This window comes from Scyliorhinus torazame, chromosome 19, assembly GCF_047496885.1.
Source record: "Scyliorhinus torazame isolate Kashiwa2021f chromosome 19, sScyTor2.1, whole genome shotgun sequence".
NCBI lineage: Eukaryota > Metazoa > Chordata > Chondrichthyes > Carcharhiniformes > Scyliorhinidae > Scyliorhinus > Scyliorhinus torazame.
Window position 1 is genome coordinate 139,937,140 of NC_092725.1, and position 17,286 is coordinate 139,954,425.

At 51.5% G+C, this 17,286-nt stretch overlaps 1 protein-coding gene across 7 annotated transcripts in view; it reads right to left on the reverse strand.

Annotated features, from left to right (window-relative positions):
- LOC140396559 (fatty acyl-CoA reductase 1) overlaps positions 1-17,286 on the reverse strand; it is a 328,616-nt gene that overhangs the window by 21,950 nt on the left and 289,380 nt on the right. For all 7 annotated transcript variants that reach the window (XM_072485319.1, XM_072485324.1, XM_072485320.1 and 4 more), the window contains one exon: positions 2,582-2,753. In XM_072485319.1, the coding sequence (XP_072341420.1) occupies positions 2,582-2,753 (172 nt within the window). The remainder of the gene's footprint in view (positions 1-2,581; positions 2,754-17,286) is intronic.

The window sequence follows — 17,286 nt, forward strand, 5'->3', positions numbered from 1 at the left end:
ACGCCCAGTGGGTCCCCCAGTACGCAGACAAGGCCCGCCCCCTAATACAGACCACGACCTTCCCTCTGTCGACAGAGGCTTGCCAGGCCTTCAGCCGCATCAAAGCGGATATCGCAAAGGCCACGATGCGCGCCATCGACGAGTCCCTCCCCTTCCAGGTCGAGAGCGACGCCTCCGACGTAGCTCTAGCGGCCACCCTTAACCAAGCGGGCAGACCCGTGGCCTTTTTCTCCCGGACCCTCCACGCCTCAGAAATCCGCCACTCTTCAGTAGAAAAGGAAGCCCAAGCCATAGTGGAAGCTGTGCGACATTGGAGGCATTACCTGGCCGGCAGGAGATTCACTCTCCTCACGGACCAACGGTCGGTAGCCTTCATGTTCGATAATGCACAGCGGGGCAAAATCAAAAACGACAAGATCTTAAGGTGGAGGATCGAGCTCTCCACCTTCAACTATGAGATTTTGTATCGTCCCGGAAAGCTGAACGAGCCGTCCGATGCCCTATCCCGCAGCACATGTGCCAACGCACAAATTAACCGCCTCCAAACCCTCCACGAGGACCTCTGCCACCCGGGGGTCACTCGGTTTTACCACTTCATCAAGTCCCGCAATCTCCCATACTCTTTAGAGGAGGTCCGTACAGTCACAAGGGACTGCCACATCTGCGCGGAATGCAAGCCGCATTTTTTCAGGCCAGATGGAGCGCACCTGATTAAGGCTTCCCGCCCCTTTGAACGCCTCAGTCTCGATTTCAAAGGGCCCCTCCCCTCCACCGACTGCAACGCATATTTTCTTAATGTAGTGGACGAATACTCCCGCTTCCCTTTTGCCATTCCCTGTTCTGACATGACCGCGGCCACAGTCATTAGAGCCCTGAACAGCATCTTCACACTGTTCGGTTACCCCGCATACGTCCACAGCGACAGGGGGTCCTCTTTCATGAGTGACGAGCTGCGCCAGTTCCTGCTCAGCAAGGGCATAGCCTCAAGCAGGACGACCAGCTACAACCCCCGGGGGAACGGGCAAGTAGAAAGGGAGAACGGCACGGTCTGGAAGGCCGTCCTACTGGCCCTACGGTCCAGGGACCTCCCAGTTTCACGGTGGCAGGAGGTCCTCCCGGACGCTCTCCATTCCATCCGGTCGTTATTATGTACGAGCACTAATCAAACGCCACATGAGCGTCTCCTTGTCTTCCCTAGGAGGTCCTCCTCTGGAACGTCGCTGCCGACCTGGCTGGCGGCCCCAGGACCCATCCTGCTCCGAAAGCACGTGCGGGCACATAAGGCGGACCCGTTGGTCGAAAGGGTTCACCTCCTCCACGCGAACCCCCAGTACGCCTACGTGGAGTACCCCGACGGCCGACAGGACACGGTCTCCCTGCGGGATCTGGCGCCCGCCGGCAACACGCACCCCCCCCCGACACCATCAACCCAACCCCCCCCCTTCCTGCCACCGCCGCACCCCGCGCCGCCCCCTTCCCAGGAGGATCGGTCCCCCTCCCCTCAGCTCCGACCAAGAATCAAGCCCAAGCTGAAACCGTACGGCTCCTGGAGGCGACAACACCGGTACAAGCACCACCACCACCGCCGGGGCCGAGGCGATCGACACGGACGACCAGACCGCCCGACCGACTCGTGGCGTCAATGTAAAACAAATATGGACTGTTCACAAGAACATTTTGCTTTTCTTCCTGTACCCTCTGTAAATAGTTGCAACAGGACAAAATTGTCCAATACTGTATTGCCATGTGAATGTTTTGTCCTCCCAGGACCAGCCCTGTAAACCCTTACCACCATACGAAGCATCACCCCGCCGGGTTCATTTTGACAAGGGGTGAATGTGGTAGTATGTATTGGGGGTCATGTGGGACTGGAAGCCCTAATGTCATTGGCTGACAGATCCCGGGTCCTGGTTGGCCGTTGACCTCAAGCTCCGCCCTGAAGGCGGAGTATAAGAAGCCGGAGTCTTCCCCCGCAGGCCAGTTTACTATCGAGCTGCGGGGGAACAGACACGCTTAATAAAGCCTCATCGACTTCACTCTATTCGTCTCATGGAGTCTTTGTGCGCTACACTGGCTATTGGGTAAAATTTACTTTTTAAGAAAAGAGATGGTGCGTGAATCTACGTGCACGAGATAAAGGACAGATGTGGCTTTTATTTCATGTCTATAAACCTCAGAAAATGCATTAAGTTCAGAGAGAGAGGTGGTTATTTACTGCTGTAACTGATATATAAAATGGCTCCATTTTGAAGCAAGTGGCTTTTAATTATCTCACCCGATTATCACTGTTACGTTTACAAAACATGTAAGTATTCTAATTACCAACAACTGTCAAACAGAAACCGAGAGCCCTGGAAGATTCAGTAGTGTTTATGTGTAAATACTTCCAGATATCAATAAATATGATCCTGTTAAATTAGCTCTGAAGCTTCATTTTTTGCCAAGCCCCTGATGCCTCTTTCACTGCAACAATTAATTCCGTGTTGGCAGAAAAATAATTGGGTAAGCTTCCGAAGAGAGAGTCCCTTCTCAATACAGAGAGGCCTTACCATTCTGAAAAAGGTTGCAAGGGTTTACTTACCGCGGTTTTTGGCCTGTTAGCCTCAGGTAAAGATCGTAAACCAAAGCGGGGGCTTTGTGACTGACAGTAATCCAGTACTGATTAATCAAGTAGTTTGATGTAATATTTGCATTGGGCCTTCTAAAGGCCTGATCCAGAGGGTTCCTCTTAAACGTAGAAATGACGTGGTATTCTAGGATGAGGAAGGAGAAGAGAATCAATTATTTTTATCTGTTTTATTTATTTATTTTATTTAGTAACTCGGCCAGGTGATAAAAGGCTTGTTTTCTATTCAAAACAAAACTGGGACGAAGTTAAGCTCTTGTCCACTCTGGTCGCACAGAAATCACCTGTATATTCGCTCACATAAGTGTACCAAAATGTACAGCTCGTGTAGCACGTGCCATAAACAAAAACAAATACTCTTTTTTTAATTTAGAGAACCCAATTTATTTTTTCCAATTAAGGGGCAATTTTAGCGTGGCCAATCCACCTAGCCTGCACATCTTTGTGGGGGCGAAACCCACGCAGACACGGGGAGAATGTGCAAACTTCACACGGACAGTGACCCAGAGCCGGGATTGAACCTGGGACCTCGGCACCGTGAGGCAGCAGGGCTAACCCACTGCGCCACCGTGCTGCCCCAAAGACAAATACTTACATCAATTACAAACAGCCGATAGATTCTGGAGGGAACTTCACAACATCTGAACTGGAGAATTTTAAATACTCGGTCTAGCCTAACTCTCCCTCTGCCAGACCATGATCCCAGAGCTAGATAAGTCACAGTGCCTCTGGCTTTGTTTTAACAGTCAAATACTTGAAACAAACAATTCAGCTCTGAAATTCTTGAAATCACCCCCGCCAATCCCCTTAACTATCTGCTCCAGTAAAACAAAGTTCTATTTTTCAAACACTTTCCTTACCATTCTGTCTTCTCATCAACAACACTAAGGAAGCCCCACCGATTTTCTGTCTTTTAATCTAAAACAAGCCTGATTCTAAAGGACCTTCTCCACCTCATTGTCCTTTACACATTCTGTTCAAGCCACAAAGGCCATTGTAGCTGACTCAGAATTCGGGTGAATAGAATCGGTGCTGGTCGCTACAGCCCAGGATCACAAACATGCTCTGCCTAATGAGCTGGTAGACAACTGTCACCCCAGGTTAAAGAAATCCATATTTCGACAATCCAGCTCCATCTCCCTTATCGCCTCCGTCCACACTGGCCCCAGCCTCACTGGAGTGGACAGAGGTGGAGCAACTTCACAGATTGTGCCATTGGCTGCTCCTTCCGGTATTATCCAGCGGTTGTGTGCTTTCAAATTCCCAAATGAGTCAGCTCCCCAGCTCTGCAATTCGCAGATTATTTGGGAGGGAATCCCGCTGCCAGCGAACGGCGCGCAGCCGAGAAACCCGCCCCTCGCGTTATCCGAGAAACACGCGACTGGGGGACCGGAGAATCCCGCCCCTCGCGTTGGCAGACTGCGAATAGGCGGGTACCGCAGGGGTCAGTACTTGGGCCGAATTGGATGTGGGGGGACCAAGTGTAACATTTCCCAGTTTGGGAATGTGTGTTGTGAGGAAGATGTAACATTTGTTACAGGAGAATTTAGACTGACTCAGTTAGTCAGCAATGACATGGCAGATGGAATATCATCTGGAAAAATGTGAGACAATTGGTAGAAGGAACAGATGTGCAAAGTATTTCCTAAATCAGAAAGTGTAGCGACGGATTCTACGCTTTGCGATGCAGGAAGTGAGAATTGCGATCAGGCGGAGAAGCGGGCGAATAGTGCAAAATGGAAAAAATTTGTTTTGCAGTCACGTGCCGAGTCAGACACTGGGGGTGATATCGAGGTTGTGCCCCGCGCCGAGACACTGGGGGTGATATCGAGGATGTGCCCCGCGCCGAGATACTGGGGGTGATATCGAGGTTGTGCCCCCCGCCGAGACACTGGGGGTGATATCGAGGTTGTGCCCCCCGCCGAGACACTGGGGGTGATATCGAGGTTATGCCCCGTGCCGATTGCAACACTGGGGGTGATATCGAGGTGAGAGGACGCAGACAGGTGAGAGGACGCAGACAGGTGAGAGGATGCAGACCAGTGAGAGGACGCAGAGAGGTGAGAGGACGCAGACAGGTGAGAGGATGCAGACAGGTAAGAGGATGCAGACCAGTGAGAGGACGCAGACAGGTGAGAGGACGCAGACAAGTGAGAGGATGCAGACAGGTGAGAGGATGTAGACCAGTGAGAGGACGCAGACAGGTGAAAGGACACAGACAGGTGAGAGGACGCAGAGAGGTGAGAGGACGCAGACAGGTGAGAGGATGCAGACAGATGAGAAGACGCAGACAGGTGAGAATGCTCAGACCAGTGAGAGGATGCAGTAAGGTGAGAGGATGCAGACAGGTGAGTGGATGAGACAGGTGAGAGAGGACACAGACAGGTTAGAGGATGCAGACAGGTGAGAGGATGCAGACAGGTCAGAGAGGATGCAGACATGTGAGAGGATGCAGACAGGTGAGAGGACGCAGACAGGTGAGAGGATGCAGACAGGTGAGAGGACGCAGACAGGTGAGAGAGAATGCAGACAGGTGAGAGGATGCAGACAGGTGAGCGAGGACGCAGACAGGTGAGAGAGGACCAGACAAGTGAGAGGACGCAGACCGGTGAGAGGATGCAGACAGGTGAGTGGATGCAGACAGGTGAGAGAGGACCAGACAAGTGAGAGGACGCAGACCGGTGAGAGGACGCAGACAGGTGAGAGGACACATACATGTGCGAGGACGCAGACAGGTGAGAGAACGCAGACAGGTGAGAGGACGCAGACTGGTGAGAGGACGCAGACAGGTGAGAGGACGCAGACAGGTGAGAGAGGAAGCAGACAGGTGAAAGGATGTAGACAGGTGAGTGGATGCAGACTGGTGGGAGGACGCAGACAGGTGAGAGGACACAGACTGGTGAGAGGACGCAGACAGGTGAGAGAGGAAGCAGACAGGTGAAAGGATGTAGACAGGTGAGAGGATGCAGACTGGTGGGAGGACGCAGACAGGTGAGAGGACACAGACTGGTGAGAGGACGCAGACAGGTGAGAGGACACAGACAGGTGAGAGGATGCAGACAGGTGAGAGGACAGACAGGTGAGAGGTTGCAGACTAGTGAGAGGACGCAGACAGGTGAGAGGACGCAGACAGGTGAGAGGACGCAGGCAGGTGAGCGAGGATGCAGAACGGTGAGAGGACACAGACAGGTGAGAGGATGCAGACAGGTGAGAGGACAGACAAGTGAGAGGTTGCAGACTAGTGAAAGGACGCAGACAGGTGAGAGGACACAGACAGGTAAGAGGATGCAGACAGGTGAGAGGACGCAGACAAGTGAAATGAAAATTAAAATGAAAATGAAAATTGCTTATTGTCACAGGTAGGCTTCAATGAAGTTACTGTGAAAAGCCCCTGGTCGCCACATTCCGGCGCCTGTTCGGGGAGGCTGTTACGGGAAGCGAACCGTGCTGCTGGCCTGCCTTGGTCTGCTTTCAAAGCCAGCGATTTAGCTCTGTGCTAAACAGCCCAGGTGAGAGGACGCCGACAGGTGAGAGGACACAAACAGGTGAGAGGATGCAGAAAGGTTAAAGGATGCAGAAAGGTGAGAATGCACAGACCAGTGAGAGGATGCAGACAGGTGAGAGGATGCAGACAGGTGAGTGGATGAGACAGGTGAGAGGACACAGGCAGGTGAGATGATGCAGACAGGTGAGAGGACGCAGACAGGTGAGAGGATGCAGACAGGTGAGAGAGGACGCAGACAGGTGAAAGGATGAAGACAGGTGAGAGGATGCAGACAGGTGACAGAGGACACAGACAGGTGAGAGGATGAAGACAGGTGAGAGGATTCAGACAGGTGAGAGAGAACGCAGACAGGTGAGAGGACGCAGACAAGTGAGAGAGGACGCAGACAGGTGAGAGGATGCAGATAGGAGAGAGAGGACCAGACAAGTGAGAGGACGCAGACCGGTGAGAGGACGCAGACAGGTGAATGGATGCAGACAGATGATAGGATGCAGACAGGTGATTGGACGCAGGCAGGTGAGAGGATGCAGACAGGTGAGAGGACGCAGGCAGGTGAGGTGTCGCAGACAGATGAGAGGACGCAGACAGGTGATTGGACGCAGACAGGTGAGATGACGCAGACAGGTGAGATGACGCAGACAGGTGAGAGGACGCAGACAGATGGTAGGACGCAGACAGGTGAGAGGACGCAGATAGGTGAGAGGACGCAGACAGGTGATTGGACGCAGGCAGGTGAGAGGACGCAGACAGGTGAGATGACGCAGACAGGTGAGAGGACGCAGGCAGGTGAGAGGACGCCGACAGATGAGAGGACGCAGACAGGTGAGAGGGCGCAGACAGATGAGAGGATGCAGACAGGTGAGAGGACGCAGACAGGTGAGAGAACGTAGACAGGTGAGAGGACGCAGACAGGTGAGAGGACTCAGACAGGTGAGAGGACGCAGACAGGTGAGAGAGGACGCAGACAGGTGAGAGGATGCAGACAGGTGAGAGGACGCAGACAGGTGAGAGGACGCAGACATAAGAACATAAGAACTAGGAGCAGGAGTAGGCCATCTGGCCCCTCGAGCCTGCTCCACCATTCAATGAGATCATGGCTGATCTTTTGTGGACTCAGCTCCACTTTCCAGCCCGAACACCATAACCCTTAATCCCTTTATTCTTCAAAAAACTATCTATCTTTATCTTAAAAACATTTAATGAAGGAGCCTCTACTGCTTCACTGGGCAAGGAATTCCATAGATTCACAACCCTTTGGGTGAAGAAGTTCCTCCTAAACTCAGTCCTAAATCTACTTCCCCTTATTTTGAGGCTATGCCCCCTAGTTCTGCTTTCACCCGCCAGTGGAAACAACCTGCCCGCATCTATCCTATCTATTCCCTTCATAATCTTATATGTTTCTATAAGATCCCCCCTCATCCCAGTCTACTCAACCTCTCCTCGTAATCCAACCCCTTCAGCTCTGGGATTAACCTAGTGAATCTCCTCTGCACACCCTCCAGTGCCAGTACGTCCTTTCTCAAGTAAGGAGACCAAAACTGAACACAATACTCCAGGTGTGGCCTCACTAACACCTTATACAATTGCAGCAGAACCTCCCTAGTCTTAAACTCCATCCCTCTAGCAATGAAGGACAAAATTCCATTTGCCTTCTTAATCACCTGTTGCACCTGAAAACCAACTTTCTGTGACTCATGCACTAGCACACCCAGGTCTCTCTGCACAGCAGCATGTTTTAATATTTTATCATTTAAATAATAATCCCTTTTGCTGTTATTCCTACCAAAATGGATAACCTCACATTTGTCAACATTGTATTCCATCTGCCAGACCCTAGCCCATTCACTTAGACTATCCAAATTCCTCTGCAGACTTCCAGTATCCTCTGCACTTTTTGCTTTACCACTTATCTTAGTGTCGTCTGCAAACTTGGACACATTGCCCTTGGTCCCCAACTCCAAATCATCTATGTAATTTGTGAACAGTTGTGGGCCCAACACTGATCCCTGAGGGACACCACTAGCTACTGATTGCCAACCAGAGAAACACCCATTAATCCCCACTCTTTGTTTTCTATTAATTAACCAATCCTCTATCCATGCTATTACTTTCCCCTTAATGCCATGCATCTTTATCTTATGCAACAACCTTTTGTGTGGCACCTTGTCAAAGGCTTTCTGGAAATCCAGATATACCACATCCATTGGCTCCCCGTTATCTACCGCACTGTTAATGTCCTCAAAAAATTCCACTAAATTAGTTAGGCACGACCTGCCCTTTATGAACCCATGCTGCGTCTGCCCAATGGGACAATTTCCATCCAGATGCCTCGCTATTTCTTCCTTGATGATCGATTCCAGCATCTTCCCTGCTACCGAAGTTAAGCTCACTGGCCTATAATTACCCACTTTCTGCCTATGTTAGAGGACGCAGACAGGTGAGAGGACGCAGGCAGGTGAGCACTGCCAGTCTGTGAGTTAGTTTCCCAGCTCCCTACAGCCGCTGGCCACTATCGAGTGAGACTGAATGCAGGACGATGATAGAATGAAGGGGTCTGCACAGGGGAACAAACCTGCTTCTCATCATTTAGGCTCACATGTCACATACTGATGGTCACTGAGGCAATGTGCAAGATTCCTCAGGAAATATGTATCGGCACCAACACTGACACTGCTACTAAATTCCCCACAAATTAGCAGTGGCCCCTTGTCCTTCGGTGCGCCTTCAGTACTGGGAACGATGGGAAAAAGTAAGAGACAAAAGACCCGGAAGAAAATCACAGCGCAATGCATTTTTGAAATGCAAAGGACTGGCAGGATCCCGAGTATGAGGAGACCTGCCCCCCGATCTATACAGCAGAAGGGCTGAGCTCCGGGCTCCAGGGGACTGATCGTAATATTCAGACTTAGTTTAACGGCCTGGCTCTAAAAGCAAAAAAACAGGAGAGAAAGTGCAAAATTCTGCGTGACCCCTCTGATTGCTGAGGTCTGCCTGTCTGGCCCTGGCACTGCCAAAATGTCTTAACTCCTCTTCCAAGGGTCACTCATTCTCCCTCGCAACTTCAGCCATGGCCATTTATCTACTGAAACTAAATGGGGAAACGCTGAGTATGGTGAAACCACTGTTGTTCTGCCACAGTATTACGTGTTGTACAGTATTGCCACTATATTACATGTACGGTTTTGGCTCTGCCCGTGGCTCCTCCCCCTAGGGCCTGGGTATATAAGCTGCCGACCTCTCACACTGCCTCATTCTGGAGCATGCTGCCAGCTCTATTGTAAGTCAATTAAAGCCACAGTTAATTCACTCTGCGTCCTCCGTCTTAATTGATGGCATATCAATTTAATTGACTTACATTAAATTAAAGATCTGTTTAGCATGGATCCAGGCCTCAAACCGGACCTCCTGCAGATAGACCCCCAATCAGCCGACGCCGATGTCATCTTCGCACACTGGCTACGCTGTCTAGAATCCTTCATCAATTCTGCCACCGTCGCCGAGGAGCACAAGCTGCGAGTCCTCATCTCCCGGGTGAGCCCGCGAATTTTTCTCATCTTCCGGGACCCGGCCTTGTTTGATGAAGCCATTAGTCTCTTAAAAGGACGGTATGTGAGGCGGGTTAATGGACTGTTCGCCAGGCACCTCCATGCCACGCGCCTGGAGAGTCGCTGACAGTATTCCTGCGCATTTTGAGGTTGCTCGCGGGGTCTGCAACTGCGAGGCGGTGTCGGCTGCTAAGCACACCGAACTTCCGATCCGGGACGCCTATGTTGCCGACATTGACTCACACTGCGTTCGCCAGCACCGGCTAGGGAGGGAGACACTCGACCTCCGGGAAACGGTGCAGATTGCTGAATCGCTGGAGGTGGCTTTCCGTAACATGGGTGCCTATGCCTCCGACCATGCGGCACCCTCGTGGACGTCATCTCCGACGCCATTTTTGAAGTCCACCGCCGCATCTCCGACGCCATTTTTGATGCCCTGTATCAGGGCATGATACAGTGCCCTGGCGGTACTTGTGCCAGCTGCACCGCTGCATCTCTGACGCCATTATCGAAGTCCAACGCCGCCTCCAGGAGCCCCGGCTCGCCCGTCCGTCAGCTGGCCTCTGCTACTCTCGACCGGCCCGCCTGCCGTCCGAAGCCAGCCTGCCGTCCCGTGGCCGCCTCCAATGCCCTGGACCAGTCTCGGCCTCGTCACCTCGCAAAATCTATGATGGCGGTCTGGATCAACGGCCACGAGACGGCCTGCCTTTTTGACTCCGGGAGCACAGACAGCTTCATACACCCGGACACAGTACGGCGCTACTCCCTTCCCGTTTTACCCGCAGCCCAGAGAATCTGCCTGGCCTCTGGGTCGCATACCGTGCAAATCCGTGGGTACTGTGTCGTGACTCTCACGGTACGGGGCATAGATTTCAAAAGTTTTAGGCTCTACGCCTCTGCGCGGAAGTCCTTCTGGGTCTCGACTTCCAGTGCAACCTCCAGAGTATCACCCTGAAGTTCGATGGACCCCTGCCCCCTCTCACCGTCTGTAGCCTCTCGACCCTTAAGGTCACCACTCCCTCGCTCTTCGCCAGCCTAACCCCAGACTGTACGCCCGTCGGCACTAAGAGCTGACGATACAGTGCTCGGAACATGACCTTCATCAGGTCGGAGGTTCAGTGACTCCTGCGGGAAGGGATCATAGAGGCCAGTAACAGCCGCTGGAGAGCTCAAGTGGTGGTCGTCAAGACTGGGGAGAAGCATCGGATGGTCATTGACTACAGTCAGATCATCAACCGGTACACGCAGCTCGCTGCGCACCCCCTCCCACGCATTTCTGACATGGTCAATCAGATTGCACAGTACCGGGTCTTCTCCACCGTAGACCTGACGTCTGCGTACCACCAGCTCCCTATCCACCCAGAGGACCGCCTGTGCACTGCCTTTGAGGCAGCTGGCCGCCTCTACCACTTTCTCTGGGTTCCCTTCGGCGTCACCAATGGGGTCTCGGTCTTCCAGCGAGCGATGGGCCGAATGGTTGACCGGTACCGGCTGTGGGCCACGTTCCCGTATCTAGGTAATGCCACCATCTGCGGCCATGATCAGCAGGACCACGACGCTAACCTCAAGAAATTCCTCCACGCTGCCCAGCTCCTTAATCTGACATATAATAATGAGAAATGCGTTTTCCGCACAACCCGTCTAGCCATCCTTGACTACGTCGTGGAAAACGGAGTCCTAGGGCCCGACCCCAACCGCATGCGTCCCCTCCTGCAACTCTCCCTCCCCCACTGCCCCAAGGCCCTGAAGAGATGCCTGGGGTTCTTTTTGTACTATGCCCAGTGGGTCCACAATTATGCAGACAAGGCCCGCCCACTCATCAAATCCACCGTTTTTCCCCTGACGGCTGAGGCTCGCCTGGCCTACGACCGCATCAAGGCGGATATTGCCAAGGCCACGATGCACGCTATGGACAAATCCATCAAGTCCCAGGTAGAGTGCGATGCGACGGACTTTGCCCTGGCCGCTACCCTCAACCAGGTGGCAGGCCCGTGGCTTTCTTCTCCCGTACCCTCCATGCCTCCGCAATTCGACACTCCTCCGTCACAAAGGAAGCCCAAGCCATTGTGGAAGCTGTGCAATATTGGAGGCATTACCTGGCCGGCAGGCGATTCACTCTCCTCACGGACCAACGGTCGGTTGCCTTCATGTTCAGGGCAAGATCAAGAACGATAAGATATTGAGCTGGAGGATCGAACACTCCACCTACAACTATGATATCCGGTCTCGTCCTGGGAAGCTTAATGAGCCCCCAATTTCCTTTCCCGCGGTACTTGTGCCAGCGCACAAGTAGACCGACTGCGGGCCCTCCACAATGACCTCTGTCACCCGGGGGTCACCCGGCTTTTCCATTATATCAAGGCACGCAACCTGCCTTAGTCCATCGAGGAGGTCAGGACCATGACCAGGGACTGCCAGGTCTGCGCGAAGTGCATACCACACTTCTATCGGCCAGACAGAGCTCGCCTGGTAAAGGCCTCACGCCCCTTTGAACGTCTCACATTGATTTCAAAGGGCCCCTCCTCTCCACTGACCGTAACGTGTACTTCCTCAATATCCTTGCTGAGTACTCACGTTTCTCTTTCATCATCCCATGCCCAGACATGGCCTCTGCCACAGTCATCAAGGCCCTGAGCAGTGTCTTCACCTTGTTCGGTTTCCCCAATTACATCCATAGCGATCGGGGTTCCTCCTTCATGAGTGATGAGCTGCATCAGTTCCTGCTTAGCAAGGGCATCGCCTCAAGCTGGACTACCAGCTACAGTCCCCGGGGGAACGGGCAGGTGGAGAGGGAGAACGCGATGGTCTGGAAGGCCGTCCTTCTTGCCCTACGGTCTAGAGGTCTCCCAGTCTCCCGCTGGGAGGAGGTCCTTCCCGAGGCGCTCCAATCCATCCGGTTGCCACCACGACTAATGTGACCCCCCCCACGAGAGGATGTTTGCCTTCCCCAGAAGGTCCACCTCGGGGGTCTCGCTCCCGACCTGACTGACGGTTCCAGGGCGCGTCCCCCTCCGACGACATGTGAGGACTCATAAGTTGGATCCTCTGGTAGAGAGGGTCCTTCTCCTCCATGCGAATCCCCAGTATGCCTACATGGCTCACCATGACGGGCGGGAGGACACAGTCTCCCTTCGGGATTTGGCACCCATAGGTTCCCCAGAGACTGTCACCGGCACTCCCGACTCTATTCCTCCCCTCTCCACTACTACTCGACCCGACCCTAAACTCCCTTCCCCCGTTGCTGCCCACCCGCCTGAGAACACAGAAGCTGCCTTGCTCCCGGACACGCAGGCCTCAACACTTCAGCCGACTACGATACCCACACCACAGCCGGAACTGAGGCGGTCACGGCGGACAATCAAAGCGTCAGGCTAAATCTCTGACGCAACTTGTTCACTTCACCCCCGCCGGACCTTTGTTTTAAAACAGGGGTGAATGTGGTGAAACCACGGTGTTGAATTGTGCTGCCACAGTATTACGTGTTGTACAGTATTGCCACTACAATACATGTTGTACGGTTTTGGCTCTGCCCGTGTCTCCTCCCCCTAGGGCCTGGGTATATAAGCTGCCGACCTCTCACACTGCCTCATTCTGGGGCATGCTGCCAGCTCTGTTGTAAGTCAATTAAAGCCACAGTTAATTCACTCTGTGTTCTCCGTCTTAATTGATGGGCATATCACTGAGGCAATCAGAAGTACAAAGGGACTTGGGAGTCCTTGTTCACGATTCTCTTAAGGTTAACGTGCAGGTTCAGTCGGCAGTTAAGAAGGCAAATGCAATGTTCGCATTCATGTCGAGAGGGCTAGAATGCAAGACCGGGGATGTACCTTTGCGGCTGTATAAGGCTCTGGTCAGACCCCATTTGGAGTATTGAGAGCAGTTTTGGGCCCCATATCTAAGGAAGGATGTGCTGGCCTTGGAAAGGGTCCAGAGGAGGTTCACAAGAATGACCCCTGGAATGAAGAGCTTGTCGTATAAGGAACGGTTGAGGACTCTGAGTCTGTACTCGTTGAAGGATGAGGGAGGATCTTATTGAAACGTACAGGATACTGCGAGGCCTGGATAGAGTGGATATGGAGAGGATGTTTCCATTTGTAGGAGGAACTAGAACCAGAGGACACCATCTCAGGCTAAAGGGACGATCCTTTAAAACTGAGATGAGGTGGAATTTCTTCAGCCAGAGGGTGGTGGATCTGTGGAACTCTTTGCCGCAGAAGGCTGTGGAGGCCAAATCACTGAGTGCTTTAAGACAGAGATAGATAGGTTCTTGATTAATAAGAGGATCAGGGGTTATGGGGAGAAGGCAGGAGAATGGGGATGAGAAAAATATCAGCCATGATTGGATGGTGAAGCAGACTCGATGGGCCGACTGGCCTAATTCTGCTCCTATGTCTTATGGTCTTATGAAACTGCTGAGCAGCCGGCCCTCTGATTGGTCAGCAGCATAGAGAGCCAGCCTAATCTCCTGAAGCAAATTGCGGCGGCCTGATGATGGCCCCTTCGTTGCCGGTTGCTGGGAAGGCCGCTCCAGAGGCTGTGCTGTCCACCCACGTAGGTTCAGAACTCGCATTTGGTTCCGACAGCAGGGGCCTTGTGCCAGAAGTACCTCAGCCCGCGTTACGCAGCGCATCAGATGACCCCCCCCCCCCCCCCCACCCCCCGCAGCTTTACTCCAGAGTACTTGGATCAGGAAATGAGCAGTGCTGTATACAGACCGCTCACCACGACAGAAAGAGAGCAGTGAGAAGCAAGAGACACTGCAGGAGAGAGCAACAAGGTTGATCACTCAGAGGATGAGCCACAAGAACGAATGAATAAGCTCGGGCTTTTATTTCTCAGATAGAATTGGTTTCGGAGAGGATTCTGTGAAGGTTGGTAAGGCGCAAAGCGATTGAGGAAGTAGACATGAAGCGTCAATTCAGGCAGGACAGGGTGCAGGGTCTGTATATCTAATGGTATATCAAGGGTTAACAACTGCATCATCGTGTTAGACAACCACTAGATGGCAGCACTAGATTCAGGTATATAAACTGAACCTGGAAGATCCTCTATCTCTTCAAACCAGGAGTGACTATACAGCAGAGTGAGAGAGATATAGCTTAGTTGGCACGTGTAGTTAAACACAGTTAATACTACTTCAGATTTACTTTATCATCAGTTACAGTTCTGTAGATTGAACAAACTCATTAGTATTTATATTTGTTATTCATTAAATATAGTTTGCTTTAAATTGAAGATCGGTAGTTTGATTGAAATCCAACCATCAGACCATTCTGGAAGTAAAGCAGAGTAACGATATATTACGATCATGTAATAGAACAAAAAGGAGACATTTTGGACTGATGAAAGGAAGTGTTTATTTGCACAGAGGTTACCAACAGCTAGAAAACATAGTTCAAACCAGGACACAGAGGCCTGTTTATGAAACAATGAGAGGCGGTATTGAGAAGACAGTCAGTTATATTCTGGAAGGAAAACGCCAAATGGATGAAAGAGTGTTCCTGGGATCTTGAAGATTAAAGTATTTTCCTAATTTTTCCTGACTTAACGCATGCAAAAATTAACAAGAAAATGTTTCCGAAATGTACTCATGATTAATAATGCTATTTTGAAGATTTTGTCTAAACACGACGATTAGAGCAAATGACTTGATGTGGCAGCTTTTGGTGTGATATTTGTACAGCTGCCGACACAGAGTTTACATGTGCCGATGTGGTTGGAAGCAGGGCGAGATTTTTGACTGCCCAATCGAGCTGCTTCAACCTGGGCAAATTCAAATATTTCCATATTGGTGGCAGCTTGTTGAGGGATTGCACACTTACAGCTTAAAGGGTCAGACTGCTTGTGCAATTGGCATTATATTGCTGGTTCAATTGCTGCCAAATTCTAACAATAAGGAAATATTGTAACTCATTATGGTGTCTGCTACACATGATTAAACTTTCCACCATGTTTACCGTTACCTCGTAAAGCTGGATGCCTGCTGACTGCTGGTTTAATTACTGTTCAGCATTAATACTGATGGAAAATGTGATAAATAATATCATTCTGTTATATTAACCTCCTTTAAAATTACCCTTTGTCTTAAATTTCAGAAGTGAAGAGATGTTAAGAGTGTCAAGCAGGTCAGGGTCACTGTGAAGCAGACTGGGATCACTTTGAAGCAGACCGGGATCACTATGAAACAGGCCAGGAGGAGACTGAAGCAGGCCAGAATCACTGTGAAGCAGACTGGGAGGAGAGTTAAGCAGGCCGGGATCACTGTGAAGTAGACCAGGAGGAGAGTGAAGCAGACCGGGATCACTGTGAAGCAGACTGAAATCACTGTGAAGTAGTTGGTAGCACAAGTGATTAGCACTGTGGTTTCACAGCACCAGGGTCCCAGGTTCGATTCCCTGCTGGGTCACTGTCTGTGCGGAGTCTGCACATTCTCCCGTGTCTGTGTGAGTTTTCTCCGGGTGCTCCGATTTCCTCCCATAGTCCAAAGACGTGCAGGTTAGGTGGATTGGCCATGATAAATTGCCCTTAGTGACCAAAGAAGGCTAGGAGGGGTTATTGGGTTACGGGATAGGGTGGAACCGAGGGCTTAAGTGGGTCGGTACAGACTCGATGGGCCGAATGGCCTCTTCTGCATGGTATGTTCTATGTTCTAATAAAGTCACGATCACTGTGAAGCAGACCGGGAGGATGGTGAAGCAGACAACGATCAATGTGAAGCAGACTGGGAGGAGAGTGAAGCAGATCAGAATCACTGTGAAGCAGACCGGGAGGAGAGTGAAGCAGATCAGGATCATTGTGAAGAGACCGGGAGCAGTGTGAAGCAGACAACGATCACTGTGAAGCAGACCGGGAGGAGAGTGAAGCAGATTAGGATCACTGTGAAGCAGACCGGGAGGAGAGTGAAGCAGACAACGATCACTGTGAAGCAGACTGGGAGGAGAGTGAAGCAGACAACGATCACTGTGAAGCAGACAGGGAGGAGAGTGAAGCCGGTCAGAATCACTGTGAAGCAGACCGGGAGAAGAGTGAGTCAGGTCAGAATCACCGTGAAGCAGACCAGGAGGAAACTGAAGCAGGTGAGAATCACTGTGAAGCAGACCGGGAGGAGAGTGAAGCAAATCAGGATCTTGGAGGAAAGGAGATAATCGGCTGTGCTCCTATTGAATGGCGTGGGTCAGGCTGGGGATGTCATGTGGTCTACTCCTGCTCCTACACCTTTTGTTCGTTGCCTAGTGACTGTGAAGGTGACCATGGCGATGAGCTTTGAAGGGCCAGCTCCTTCCAGATTGGTGGTGGAGGCAGTAACAACATCCCCCAGTTTGCATTTCTATGTTGTTTCAGGGAAGTCACTAAAGGCCTCTCCTCAGAGAGATCACTTCATTTCACTTCCTCTTGCCAGAGAGAAGCATGTATTTCTGCATGTATTTCTTTTAAATCACTAGCTTTCGGAGCACTGCTCCTTCCTCAGGTGAGCAAGGAGCCTGAGGAAGGAGCAGTGCTCCAAAAGCTAGTGATTTGAAACAAACCTGTTGGATTTTAACCTGGTGTTGTAAGACTTCTTACTGTGCCCACCCCAGTCCAACGCTGGCATCTCCACATTATGTATTTCT